Here is a 14,266-nt window from a genome sequence, read left to right as displayed (position 1 = left end):
GGGTGGACATCTCCATTTCTGCAAGCTACATACAATCTGCCAAGTAGCATTTTAGTGTTGTGAACACTGGAGTGCCAACCCCGCTGTGCTTACCTGTTGAGGCATAACCACCTTGAATGCTTAAAGCACTGGATCTTTTCCAGTTTCATGGCTGTTAATTAAGATGATAGTGCTCAAATGTGCCTTGAACCGCCCAGTTACAAGAAAGGATCTGGACGTGACCAGGTCTGGTGGCTTTCCTATATACCCAGGGAGGTATGTTTGTGTTGTTTTTCTTTATGTACCTGGTCTCTGACAGCACAGCAAGATAAAATAAAGATAAATAATGGCTTGCACTCTCACAGCTAAGCAAGCATTAGGGTGCACGTCTTTCCCTCCCTTTCCAATGGCACAGTACTGATCCCGCTGCCCCAGCTAGGTCAGCTTTGCGTCCTCCATGACTGTGGAAATTTTCATTAGCAATTCTTCTCAAGTTACTGAGAACCCTTTAGGGATCAGTCCCAAAAAGCCCCACTCTCAAACTGGGAAAAAGGATAGGCTGCTGGAAATGGTAGCAATGTCCACGTGCATCGTCGCAATGAGCCTGTGACAAGCAAACCCCCAGTCATTAAATCAGCTTGTGCACTCACCTTGTCTCCATCCCTGAAGTCTCCAAGTGCTTCACAGTGATTCACAAACTTTTCTTCTTTGGCTTATGCAGCTGTTTTATGGGAAATTGCATAATGCTGGGGTTTTCCACCCTGGATCACAACAAAAACACCAAGAAGTCTATCAACTTTTCCTATGAAATGTAGAATGCCATTGGTGCAGTCAAAATAGAGGAGCAAAGCATTTCTCCCTAACTGCAAGCTTTTCAAGCTGTTTCCACAAATATTGTATAAGATACAAAAAAAAAAATTATGTTTGAAAAGGTTGACTTAAAACATATAAAGCAAAATTTTCTATCAGGAAGGTACTGCAGTGGGAAAATTGATCCATTTCTCCACGTTGGGTTTATTTCCCAGCTTCAGAATAAAATTTGGTAAATAGTTGACAGCTTTACAAAAGAAGGCACAGCGCCCTGCTCTGCCAGCATGACCCGGGACCTGAAACAAAATGACATATCCAAATCCCAGACTTGGAAGCACCATCTCCCATGCCTACCTCCACTGGCCTTTCAGTGACTCCCATGCCCAGCAGCTCAGCACCAGGGCTCAGTAAATAACTAAGCCCCTGGGAGCCTGAAACCAGGCTTGCTTTTGCACTGGATTTGGGAAAATAGACATGCTTCGGGCAAACCCAGCCACGCCAACTTCCTGCCTGCCAGCCCAGAGAGCAGTAGGCATCAAAACATGGCACAGGCTTTGGTGAGGCTGAGCCAACGTGCATGGAAGCCCAGCCTGCTGCCGCTTGCATCTTAGCTGTTGTTGCCCAATGCAACACATGTGACACAACCCAGCTCTTGGCTCGCGGAGCCAGACTTGAATGAACAAACATACCTTGTCACATTCCTGTCGTAGTTTAGTCCCAGACGGACTAATCACCACACAGCCACTCACTCACTCCCCTTCCTCAACTGGACAGGAGAGAGAAAATATGAGGAAAAGGCTCGTAGGTCGAGATAAGGACATAGGGAGATCACTCACCAATTACCATCATGGGCAAAATAGACTTGATGTGGGGAAATTAGTTTAATTTATTACCAATCAAAATCAGAGTAGGATAATGAGAAAATAAACCCAAATCTTAAAAAAACACCTTCCCCCACCCCTCCCTTCTTCCCCAGCTCAAATTCACTCCCTATTTTCTACCTCTTCCCCCCGAGCGGCACAGGGGGACGGGGAATGGGGGTTGAGGTCAGTTCATCACACATTGTCTCTGCCGCTCCTTCCTCCTCACACTCTTCCCCTGCTCCAGTGTGGGGTCCCTCCCATGGGAGACAGTTCTCCATGAACTTCTCCAACACGCGTCCTTCCCACAGGCTGCAATTCTTCACGAACTGCTCCAGCATGGGTCCCTTCCACGGGGTGCAGTCCTTCAGGAACAGACTGCTCCAGCGTGGGTCCCCTGCGGGGTCACAAGTCCTGCCAGAAAACCTGCTCCAGCGTGGGCTCCTCTCTCCACACGTCTACAGGTCCTGCCAGGAGCCTGCTCCAGCGTGGGCTTCCCACAGGATCACAGCCTCCTTTGGGCATCCACCTGCTCCAGCGTGGGGTCCTTCACGGGCTGCAGGTGGATATCTGCTCCACCGTGGACCTCCGTGGGCTGCAGGGCACAGCCTGCCTCACCATGGTCTTCACCAGGGGCTGCAGGGGAATCTCTGCTCCGGTGCCTGGAGCCTCTCCTCACCCTCCTTCTTCACTGACCTTGGTGTCTGCAGAGTTGTTTCTCTCACATATTCTCACTCCTCTCTTCTCCAGCTGCCGTTGCACAGTTTTCTGCCCCCCTTCTTAAATATGTTATCACAGAGGCGCTACCACTGTTGCTGATGGGCTCAGCCTTAGCCAGTGGCAGGTCCGACTCGGAGCCGGCTGGCATTGGCTTTATCAGATATAGGGGAAGTTTCTAGCAGCTTCTCACAGAAGCCACCCCTGTAGCCCCCCCCGCTACCAAAACGCTGCCACGCAAACCCAATACAATTCCCCATCCAAGCAACAGCATGTGGCCACCCCTTGCAGGGCAAGATGTGTTTTTCCTTTTCCATGGGACCAGCTGCAGGACATAAACCTGAAAAAGGGATGATGTACGGCAGGAGTCTGCTCGTTGCGGTGACGTCACCTCCTCGGGGAACTTGTTCCTCTACAAATCCCAATCCAGACTGGAGCTGAGCTCTCCCTTAATCAGCCCGAGGGAATCCGCCCACAGGATCAACAGGAGGTGGAGGGTGGGAAAACATATAAAGCTCCCTGGGAGCAGCTGTCTTTACTGTCCTGACTGCACGGATCTGCTCTCAGCATGAAGACACTTCTGGTTGGACTCCTGCTTGGCCTGGCATACGTGGAGTTGGGTAAGACCGCTGCATTCCCAACACTGCAGGGACCCCTGGGAAATGCCTGGGAGGGGAGGGGAAAGGCATCAATGCAGAAAGACCTGGTAATCCCCAGGTAGGGGAAATAACGACTTTATGTCTTTAAGAAGGTCAATGGAGAGGGTGAACGGGGAAAGGGGATATGCATTCCTGGTGGGGAGAGCCATGAGGCCTGACAGAGAGCAGTACATATCGTTTGGACCCATAGGCGGTCGCCTGTCACCTGTTCCTTCTCACACCACACCGCAGGATGGAGGGGACTGACACGCCGCTTTATAAGACTAAGATGTTAATGACAGTCACATGGCACAGGGCAGTGCAAGCATGGGCAAAGACTTGAACCAACACCCTCTACTTAAGCTGCCAACCTGTCCCCTCAGGGACGTGGTGGGGTATGTTCATCCTGAGCTCCTGCCATCCCTAAAACCTCCCAGCTGGCTGCTGGAAGCTCCAAAAACCAGAAGGTGAGGCTTCAGTATAAATATGGGCAAGGGTTTGAGAAATAACTCCAAGGATTTTGGAAAGGTTCATTAAACCATCTAGAGATTAGGATATTGGTGGAGATAGGCAATTCTCCTGCGTCTGTTTAGGTTTGGTCTCCGATGGGTCTGGGTCTTGGGCAAGCTGGCAGCAGGGTTTGGTCATTGCTGCGCTCTTACTCCATCTATTTGTGACCCACTGCAAATACATCCTTGGCCTGGAACAGAGTCATCCTTGGAGTGACACCAACCCAGTAGGTTTCAACCTACAGCCCATGGGCCCCAGAGATCCTCAAGCTGCTTTCATGGGACTCTGAAAGTTCTCAGAGGAAAGGCAGCTTGGGCACGGGTTCAACACCTCCATCTGCAGGCACGGCTACATGGGGATCATTAAAAGGATTGCAAGTTGAAGAAGGCTGAAAGGCAAACACCTTGCAATTCTTTACGCATGGAGTGTTTTGGGTCTCTTCTTCAGGCTGCATTGCTTTTTATAATCCCCTTACCATCATTACTCCTTCCACCCATCTCTAAAGCAAACCCAGCTGCTGGCTGAAGGACATGCTCTGGATGAAACCCACCATAGGGTTGAACCAGGACAGGTGCAGTTACTTCTATACAATTACGGCAATTTTTTACATTTCAGTACCTGCTGGGTTTTTTTTTTTTTTTCTTCCTTTCAAGATATTTCACAGGTGGCATATTGTCTGTTTCTTTTCCTCCTTCTGGGTCTAGTCCTGTCCTGGATTTAATGGGGTTGCTGAGGAATTGTCAGAGCAGGTTTCCACCCACAGGTCTTGGAGCGCTTTATAGAAACAGAGAGGCATCACCACCCTTTGCTTTATAGTTGAGATGGAGGCAGAAATGGCTTTTCTGGGATGATCCAGTGGGAGGCAGCTGGTGTAGGCACAGCTCTTGCAGATGAGGAACATTTCTGTGACCATTCATCTTCCAGAAGTTTAAAATCAAGCGATAGAAAGTACTGTCGGACAGTGATGAGGGGTGAATTATTGGCCTCAGATCAGGACACAGCATTGTCCTCGCTGTTCAGTCCTTCTCTTCTGCTCTGGTCCTTATGGTATAGGGCTTTCCCCTTCCACTGCAACCTTCCCACAAAACCAGTGTCCTCTGAGTCCCCCACCCAGAGTCAGTGAAAGATAAGGAGGCTGATGGTTTTCTTCCTTAAACCTGCTTAAGGATGGCTCCTTACGGGGATGGGTCCATTGCACCTGTTTGCAAAGGATATGGCCACAAGAACACCACCACTGCTCATGTTAAAAAACCTTTCCTACCTCTGCAAAGAGGACAAAGAAAGCTTTTGCATTGTGTAGGCTCTGTTTCACAGCTGAATTTTCCAAAGGAAGTGCTGAGAGAAGTAGATGCCCTGAAAATTCTTTCTAGAGTCAGATGTTCAAACAACTGCCTTCAAAAATGTTTACCCTTATCACAAAGTCCCAGAGGTTTCTCTCGAACAGCAGATGCTGCAGAACTGTAACAAAAAAACATCGTCTCTCTGCAATTTTACCAATAGATGGCAGTGGACACATTTGGCTGGTTCTTCAGCTGCCGTATTGGTGGAAGGCAGTTAGGACAGAAAATATCAAACCAGGTTGGTTTCTGTCATCAAGCCACAGCAGCATGACTCCAAAAAATATGCACACTCGGTATCTGCTGGTTGCGGACAGACAGGTCTCGTACCAAGACTTTTGAGCAACTGCTGTGATCAATGCTTGCGTATGTAAAGGTACCCCTGTGTCAACTGGCAGCCAGCAAGAGCTTTGTAGCATCATCTCTTTTAAAAAGCAGCAGTAGCCCCTGATGAAAGTGGGGTTTAGGCCACATTCAGCCCTTAGGATCTCTGGTACAGCTCTGACATTTAAATTCTGCTCTCAGCTACTAAGGTCTGCAGAAATCCTTCTAAACAAGCATGAAGAAGATGTCACTGTGGGTGGAGGGACGGGGGAAGTGCCAGTCTTTCCATGCTGGTGACTGCTGCTGTCAACAGAAGGAGATATTTTGGTCTCTGTTACAGCATTTCTTACAGACGATGCAAAGATCCTATCAAAGCCGCTCAAGCAATAGGTCCTTCTAGATCCCTGCTCATTTTGGGCTGCTGAGCCCCTGAGGTAGTGATCACGCTCAACTCCCACAACACCATCCTTGTCCTTTGGTGCTGGGGTTTGTTCTTTCCCCTCTCACATATCCAAGCTCTGCCACTGCCTCCAGCTGTGCTTAGTTTCTGAGGTTACTGTGTCTTGGTCAAGGGGGGATGAAGCACTGACTGTCAGTCCCCACCACAAAGCAGAGAAGCTGCAGACTTGCTGTCTGTCTTGGCTGCTGGGACCACCTCCGACCCATTCTGTTCCCCTCTGCAGCCCAGTCCTTACGATGTTACACCTGCAAGGAACCAATTGACATTGCTAAGTGCAGAACAGCCACCCTGTGCCCCCCGAAAGCCACCGTGTGCACAACAACGCTGCACTCCATAGACTCAGGTAAGTTTCTTTGCTTGCTGTGAGTGCAACGAAGCTGGTGAGGGGTCTGGAGCACAAGTCTTATGAGGAGCAGCTGAGGGAACTGGGGTTGTTCAGTCTGGAGAAGAGGAGGCTGAGAGGAGACCTTATCGCTCTCTACAATTGCCTGAAAGGAGGTTGCAGAGAGGTGGGTGTTGGTCTCTTCTCCCAAGTGACTAGCGACAGGACAAGAGGAGCAACTCACCTGAACAAAACACACAGAGACTTGCGTCCCTTGTCCACACTAGAATAAGTTTAGAAGGAGCAGGAGGGAGAGAGGGAGGCAGCAAGGAGAACCAGCAGACCTGTTCCTGCAAAGAGCAGTCTGGATTACAGGCACCAATGGATTAGTGATGCTCAACCCCTTATTTACCTTTATTTACCTATAAACACTTTTAATTCCCCTCCTTTGCACAAAGTCAGTGTTTCTTGATGCCAGCTGTCTGCACCTTCCTTTACCATTTCTTTCTCTCTCTTATTCTTCTCCTCCTGTCCAATCTGCCTGTTTCAGGTTACCCCTTTTTCGGCAACATCACTGTGACCAGAAGCTGTGAGGAGGAATGTGTCTCCTATAATGGGATAGGGGCGAACAGACCCAAGTCATGCTGCTACAGTGACCTCTGCACCGATGACACCAGGAGCAGCAATGGGGTGGGAAGCAACTCTGCAGCGCTGGGTCTGATGGCCATGGTTGTTGGCACGCTCCTCCAGTGCTCTCTGTAGTGCCGCAAGTGCCCATGCTCCAGCCAAAACATCCCCACTCCTCTCTCTGCCAAGCTGCCTCATGAACTCTTAGATGCCTTGGGAATAACCTTCTTCGCTGATGTGTGGCTTCACCCATCTTCAGTGCTGTGAATTCAAGTGTATTCAAGCCAAGAGTTTGGGCACCTGGACCTAAAACCTTCAAATTCCCAGTTTTCAGCTGCTAAGCAGATGTTCCACACCTTCAGCTGCTTCTGGCCCCCAGGACCCACATCTACCCCTACAGCTTTCCTCTCTGGGGAGCAGTAGTGGATGAAGCACTGCAGCTCTGCACAGCAGGAGGGTTCTGGGCAGTGCCATCAAGGCCGGTGCTCTGGGGTCACCCTCAGCAAAGGCAGGGGCTGTATGCACACTGGACATGGACAGTGCTTTTTTCCCAGGTCTCCTCAAGCTCCCGCACAACCTGTGTCTGTGGGCCTCTATTACATTCCTGTGCACAACCCCAGAAAAACTCCTGCAGCCCTCCATCAGGAGCTTGGTTTATTTTCTTTCCATTTTTGGTGCCATTTTCTGAGTCAGAGCAGCAGATGGATGTTGGTCCTCTTTCACTACCTGCTCAGCAAGTGTGGTTTGCAATTGCAGAGAGCTGGCACTTAGCTCTGTCTAGAATAAGCTATGGAATGAGTTCAGAAGGGCTCAGCCTTCATGTGTTGAGATGAAATGTATTTCTGGAAAGCTCAAAACATGCCCTGGACTAACAGGCCAGGGCAGTTTAGACCTGCAAAAGCAAATTTTGGTGTTTTGGCTAGCCAAAACCTTCATCAGCCCTTTGCCTAAGCTTGAGTTGCAATCAGAGCTCCTGGATTTCCCTTCCCAGATGTTTTACACACCGTGTCGAGCAACTTCTGATACTCTGCCCTCCCCTGTCCCTTTACAGCAGGGACCGCAGGAAAAGAAAAGTAATGATTATCCCAGACCCTCAACTCTGGGAAAAGTCAACAGCTCCACTCACGCCGATTAACAGCACTACTGGGTCCCAGCTGGGTATTTGCTCTGTTCTCCTTTGGAGCAGCTGTAAGATTGATTTTGATGCCCTGTCTGCTGTAAAACCAGACAGAGTGAAAGCAGACAGAAATGAGCCAGATGTGCCCAGCCCGCAGCCCTCTCAGGTGGGGGAGAGCCGGGGAACTTGCCATTTGCTCTGTTCCTATTGCCAGGGCTTGTCCAGAGGACAGCCTGCAAGAGCAAGGGCAGAGTGGAGCATGGGTACATCCTGTGCACCACCCTTGTGTGTTCATGCCATCCCTGCAACCTCCTCTGTGGTAAAGTCCATTTTTACTCTGTTTCCATAAGACACCAGCCAGGAAACTAAAGGAATAAGGAGGGGGACTTTTTTTCTTCATTGCACAGAGATAATTGTTTCTCAAGGTCTGTCTCAGTACCATTTGCAAGAAAACTTTGACAAGGCATTTCATTCCTTGGCAGAGGGCCCTGTGCAAACCTGGGGCTCAGGAGGTTGATAAGCCCCTTTTTTTCTGGAGGTGAAATGCTCTGCGCTTCACTAAAACAGTCGCAGCTTCCCTGAGACACCCTTTCAATGCTGAGGTCTACAGGGGGGAAAAATGCCATTGAGAGGATAATGATTGGGAGCTACTCAAATATTGATATTACACCCACCCTTGCAGACACAGAGCACCAGCTTCTGTTTTCTACTCGTCTGTTCTCTGTTTTCCTGCTTCAAAAACAGTCTGATGCGTCAGGCCAGAAGCAAACTACCATCATTGCCATCCGTAGGTCATATTGCCTTTTCCATCCTGGGTTCAAGCTCTCGAGTAAGTTGCTGTGCCCAGTGGCCTTTCCACACTGGCTGCAGGGTCCTGTGCTCTGCTAACATGGGGTGGACTTTCCTCCATCTATTGCACATGCAGATGGGGCAGGGTCTGGATACAGAGGGACTGGGAAGGTGAGGGTTCTCTTCTGGCTGAGAATCTAGCAAATAAAGTTGAATCCTCCAGTTTTCAGCCTGCAGCATCTTTCTCGTGTGCTCAGACTTCGCCCAGGAAGGGAGCGTGGGGCAGCACGGGCTGCAGGGAGGGCATGTCTCTGGTTGGTTTCCTGCAGCTCCCCAGCTGCCCTGTGCCAGAGAGGGGGAAAGCTACAGAAGGGGACAAGCAAGGGAATGCAAAAATACTCCTTGTAAGAGCTAGATTTAAGTCTATCCCCACTGGAAGAGGAGGGGGTAAGGGTGGCAGATGGGTAAAGTACTGTCCGGCCGTTACAGGAGGCTCATCTGGGGCACACGCAGAAAGAACTGGGGGTTTTCTTAGTGCAGCTTCTCTTGCAGCAGGCAAAGAAAAACTGCCTGAGCTCAGCACAGCAAGGCAAGCAGGTGGATGGGAGCAACCATTTGGGATCCCCTCTTTGCTGCAAAGAAGCTGCAGATGGAGACCACTGCCTTCCTTGTGTCACTGGTGCTGACTGTGAGCATCCTGCATCACACTGCGCTGCAGGTCTCCTGTCACCTGGGACTTCACATTAACGTGGCTTCATCACCAGAGCAGAGAGTTTCTACTGTAGCCAAAACAGAGTCAAAGGCAGGGTTTAGCTTCAAAGCACTTGTAATATGTTCCTAGATAAGGCAAGGTGAAAAGCCCTTTAGTGTCAGGGGTACGAAATGTCCTTTTGCATTAATACTCTTTTGTTCACACCGTATTAGCCATAAGCCACAGGCTGAACAATTGTCACTGGGAGCCCTTGCAAAGTTTGATTTGCTGCTGCTTTGGTTATTGCCTTTATTTATTCTTCCTATTTGGTCCCTAGGAGTTAAACCCAGCAAGCACCACTGCCCCAGCAAACGCAGGACACTGCCAGGGGATTCAAAGGAGTTGGCAGCCTTTTGCGTCACTGGGTCGAGTGGACATACGGAGGGAGAAGTTTAAATATAGGCTGAATAAAATAGAACAGAGAGAGATGCGTCTCCAAAGGGCCATAAAAAGACTTGCAGCCTCTCAGCCCTGCAAGATGAGGCTTCGCAGCAGGTGGCATCCAGCGCTGTTGTTGCTGTGTTGAAGGGGTTTACCTGCCCCTCTGGGGGCTTGTTCTTCCCAGCAGTCATTCTATGCACGTCCAGAGACGTTATCTCCAGACTTGAGGGCACTCCTCGGTGCCTTATGCTTTATTTGGCCAAGAAGTTGCCTTTTCCATCACCTTCTAGCCCTTCTGCAAATGTGGGGCAGCCCTACAGGTGTGCATCCCTATGGATGTGCAGCACTGATCTGCATCACCTGCTTTCAGTTGCAAATCTGAAAATGCTTTCATCCATCTAGAAATTAAAGACTGAAGGACGACAGAGACTAAACTTTCAGGGAGGTGTTTGCAGACCCACATTGGTAAGGATATACAGTGTGATTAATACTTAGAGGACTGGGGTTTCCAGTAGGGATTATTTGCAGTTGCTTTCCACTAGTTGCAGCAGGACATTGGTCACATCATGCATAGCCTTGAGTGGTGGTAATTATCCTGGCATGCCCTGACTGCAGGCTGGCTCAAGCTGCAAGGTGGGAAACCCAAGGAGCTGTTTTGCTGATTTATTTCTTTTCATTTTATATATTTGGTCTTCCTTGGGAGGGAGAGGCGGGGAAAAAACCCCATACAGCCCTTTTGGAAGGCACATTAATCCAGGTGGGCATGAAAGAAAAGAGAGGAGACTAAGGCAGAAACTCCAAGAGAAGAAAAAAGAAGGGGATATTTTTGTGGTCTAGACATTTCATGTAAAACAGAGCTCTGATGTAATCAAATACAGAAAGAACTTGTAGTTCTTGCTAAAAATACCTATCATCTAGAATATAAATATACATTAGCATGTAGCTGCAAGGCTTATGGAGATATCTGCTACAGTCTTATATTTACAGATAGGGATTTAAATGTTTAATACTGCACATTCAAAAGGAAGTCACTTCATCTGAAGTAGTTATTAATTATAGAATGTGCTTGGCAGGACTGAAGTGCAGCAGGAGTGATATCATTTTCAATATCACTCCCAAATTATTTCTCATCTAAAACCTATCATGTGCACTTCTTTTTTTTTCTTCTTAAAATAGATCTATTTTTCCATATTAGGCAGTGTATGACTTGGAACGGCTGCCTCTGACACGTCGGCACATCCTCTCTCAGATGTCTTCATTGCTCTCCTGCACAAGTCTCGCATCCCTAATTCAAGGGGAACATAAATCTGAAGCCTCTTTATTCATTATGGCTCCAGGTCTGAGAACAAGGCAAATCCCCTAAAAATTAGGTGAAAGGAAACTTTAGGATGCCTGAAGCAGATATGTTGAGGGGGCAGGGAGTCAAGCACAGCATCATGGTTGGTACCTCAATTTAGCAAAGTCATTTAGGGTCACTCAAACTCGAGAGGGATGCTCAGAGTATTGTAGAAGGATGGGGCAGATGGCCTGTGTACGCATTAGCTGCCTTCCTGGCATGCCTTCATCCCCATTCCCTGGGGTTCCAGTCTACAGTTTGCCATGAGGTTTTTAAAAAAGCACAAGGTGTGTCAATTAATCATTCTGTGCCCTATCTGAGGCTGGTCTGGATCCTGATCCCTTTTCCCCAGTCAACCCCTATTAAACAGATGGGAATTATCACACATTGGTAGCTCCAGGCACGATCCTGCAACACACCCTTAGTGCCAACTGAGATTTAAGCTTGTGAATACGCTTAGTAAATGTGGGTAAGGAAATTGTGCCTTGGGATGAACTCATTTTGCACTAGTCCCTCATGGGCATATTGCTGAAATCCACGCTGATCCACAATGTTAAAGGCAACTGAAAGACACAGCATATGAAATCTGTGGATCAGTCACACAATCTAACCCAGCCAACTGAAAAAAACCACTACAGGCTCCCTGTGGCCAGCAGGTCTCTGAATACAAAGGGTGAATATGTTTTTCATGTCTTCAGGCTATTCTTCCCCATTGCAAGGGCAATTTGCTGTGCCCTCAAGTCACATCAGTGATAGTACATCAGCATCAAAGCATTGTCTGACTCTTGTTTTAACACACAGCCTTTCCCTGGACTCACCAGTGTTTGGAGCGGGAGAGCTCACTCCTGCCTTGTTGTCAACTGTGGTTGGGACTGGCATGAACATCCTTTCATCTCCTTGCAAAAGAATTTGCTTTTGCCCAATAATCTGGCAATGAGATAAAAGAAAACACCTGCAAAGGGAGATGGAGTGATGTCAAGTTGCTCGTGTTGGTGCATTTGCTTCTGCAGTAACTTTGGACTTGCGAGGAGCAGGGTGAGGACCACCCTGATGCTTGGGAGAAGTTTTGCACCCTCTTTGAGCCCTGCTGCTGTGCACACACCTTCGCTGCTCAGCTGGTTCCCCAGATGAGGCACAAACACAGGCTGAGTCACAATGTTTTTCCACCTGCCTGCGTGAAATCCCGGGGGCGGGTGGAACTTTGCCAGTCGAAACTCTCCCCCAGGCAGTGACAGGATTTCAGAGGGTGGCTGTGAGGCAGCAGTGATGGGAGATGCCTGCGGAGAGATGTGCCACCACTCCCAGCAAGGAGCACCGACCTTCGGCAGGCAGTGGGCTCCAGGTTCCCAGTGGCACCAGTGGCACCAGGATGCGCTCACCATGAGCTGATGTGAGTGGCAGAAGAGCAAAGCCTCATTAACAATGTGCTTTCTTGTAGCTCTTTGTCATGGATCCTCTGAAGCCTTAAAAAGGACTGAACTGTCTTCAGCCCCGGTGAAGGCTTCGGTAGAGCCTCTTCCATCTGAATATTTGTTTTCCTGAAACCCACAGGGACTTCACAAATTCTTGCCGTGCAACGAATTCAAACCAGCAGCTGTAGGTTGTTACCTGTGCACGCACAAATCCGCAATCAGATGAGCCATGTCCTCACAAAGCTGGGCTAAAAACATGCCAAAATTTGTTTTTAATTTTTCCTGGCTGCTGCCCATCTCCTGGCTCTAGGGAGAGAGCACACAGGGGAAGAGGTGTTTTTAGTGTAAAGACAGCTGTCGCTGTGTTTGGGGATGACATCCAAATCTGAAAAAGAAACAAACACCCAGGAGATAGTGACAGACTCTGACGCACTTACAGCAGAGGAGGAAAGCCATCCTGGTGAGCAGGGGAGAGTTAATAACAAGACATCTGACTTCTACCCGAGAAAAGAAGGGTTTTTAAACAAACTGTTATTGGCCACCAACCATGGCCAGCTTGGGGAAGGGGGCTAGTTTCTCTTTGCCTTTGGGGAATGCAACTAGGAGGGGTTTTTTTCACCTGCTGATGTCCTCAAATCATGATAGGGTTTTCTGCAAGCTCACTTTCGCTGTGTCAGCTCTGTGCAAAGATCTCATGGGCCAGTTGGGGTTCCTCATGCATAGGAAGCAAGTCTAGGTGTCTCAAGGGGCTTTTACTGCTAACTCAAGGAGCACACGTAAAGGGTCTCCTAAGCTTGTAAGACTCAACCCATATCCTTACTTCTTCTTATCACTCCCTTAAAGAAAAAGTTCATCTGAAGCATATGCATGTTTATGGCTCTGCTGGCAGGAGGCTGTTGCAGACCCTCACTGCTGTGATGGTCAGAAACCACATTTGTAATAAAATATTGCTCTTGCTTCTCCCTGCTCTGAGGTGGTATTTTTACGGGCAGTTTGTCCTGTCTCAGGAGTCTTGTTCAGCTAAAAAAGCCAGCCTGTTCTAATCTGCTCTTGGAAGATCAGCTCTCCAAGCACAATAATTTTCATTATTCGTGACTGTGTCATCTTCAAGCCATGGTTACCTTGGGTGATCTAAGCTATGTGCAAGATCTCATGAGCTAGAAGGCCATCACAAAAAGGATTCTTAGAGGATCCGTTGTTTCAGCAGTCTCCTGGGGCACAGTTGGGTTGGATAAAGGAGCTGAGAAGTGTTTTATTCAGGCGGTCTCTGAGCTACAATATTACCCCTTTTTGAAGGCAGTTCATGAATCCTTATCCAATGGAAAAACACAAATGAGAGTCTCACTGGAGTCCTCTTGTTGTGCTGGTTCTCCTGAACGGGGCAGGGAAAGCACATGTTTTTCATCAAATGAACAATGGGGATGAGCAGGCATTTCTGTCACCTAATCAGAGCACACATGTGCACACAGCACCTCCCCTCCATTGGCAGTGTGAGGATGCATGCATAGGGCTGAGCTTTGACTTTTAGGGTCCCTCATCAAAATCCTCTCAAACTCCTTAGAAAAAGGTTGGCAGACACGCAACATTGTTTTTCACATGTAATAAAATGCAATTCCTGACAGGCTGCTGCTTCAACAAGCCATGAGGTCTGTGGGAAAGCAATACCAAGTGTGTGCAACTTTCTAAGTGGGAGACAATCACTTGGTCACACAAGTGCATCTAACCCCTGTAGAAAGTGCTGGTCACACGATAAATAACAGCAAAGATGGATCTTCACACCTTGAATTTTCATTTTTTTTTCTTTCTGGAGACGTCTGGTGGGTAGCGACTCAACCATTCAACCCATCTTATTTATTTTTTCCAGGTCTTTTATTTAGACTATCTCTTTCCTCCACT

At 48.5% G+C, this 14,266-nt stretch overlaps 1 protein-coding gene across 1 annotated transcript; it reads left to right on the top strand.

Moving 5' to 3' along the window:
• Window positions 1-2,934: 2,934 nt before the first annotated feature.
• LOC104254539 (secreted Ly-6/uPAR-related protein 1) lies at window positions 2,935-6,719 on the top strand. The gene is made up of 3 exons (XM_009808346.2): window positions 2,935-2,986; window positions 5,859-5,978; window positions 6,508-6,719. The coding sequence occupies exons 1-3, from the start codon at window positions 2,935-2,937 to the stop codon at window positions 6,717-6,719; spliced, it is 384 nt and encodes a 127-aa protein (XP_009806648.2).
• Window positions 6,720-14,266: the final 7,547 nt, after the last annotated feature.

This window comes from Gavia stellata, chromosome 3 (assembly GCF_030936135.1).
Source record: "Gavia stellata isolate bGavSte3 chromosome 3, bGavSte3.hap2, whole genome shotgun sequence".
Classification (NCBI taxonomy): Eukaryota; Metazoa; Chordata; class Aves; order Gaviiformes; family Gaviidae; genus Gavia; species Gavia stellata.
Note: the sequence above shows the minus strand (reverse complement) of the source record. Positions and strands in the feature narration are given on the sequence as shown.

Coding starts and splice junctions, on each gene's coding strand:
- LOC104254539 (XM_009808346.2), top strand. CDS start 2,935: ATGAAGACACTTCTGGTTGGACTCCTGCTTGGCCTGGCATACGTGGAG. Junction 2,987..5,858: donor CCTGGCATACGTGGAGTTGG/GTAAGACCGCTG, acceptor TCCCCTCTGCAG/CCCAGTCCTTACGATGTTAC. Junction 5,979..6,507: donor GCTGCACTCCATAGACTCAG/GTAAGTTTCTTT, acceptor TGCCTGTTTCAG/GTTACCCCTTTTTCGGCAAC.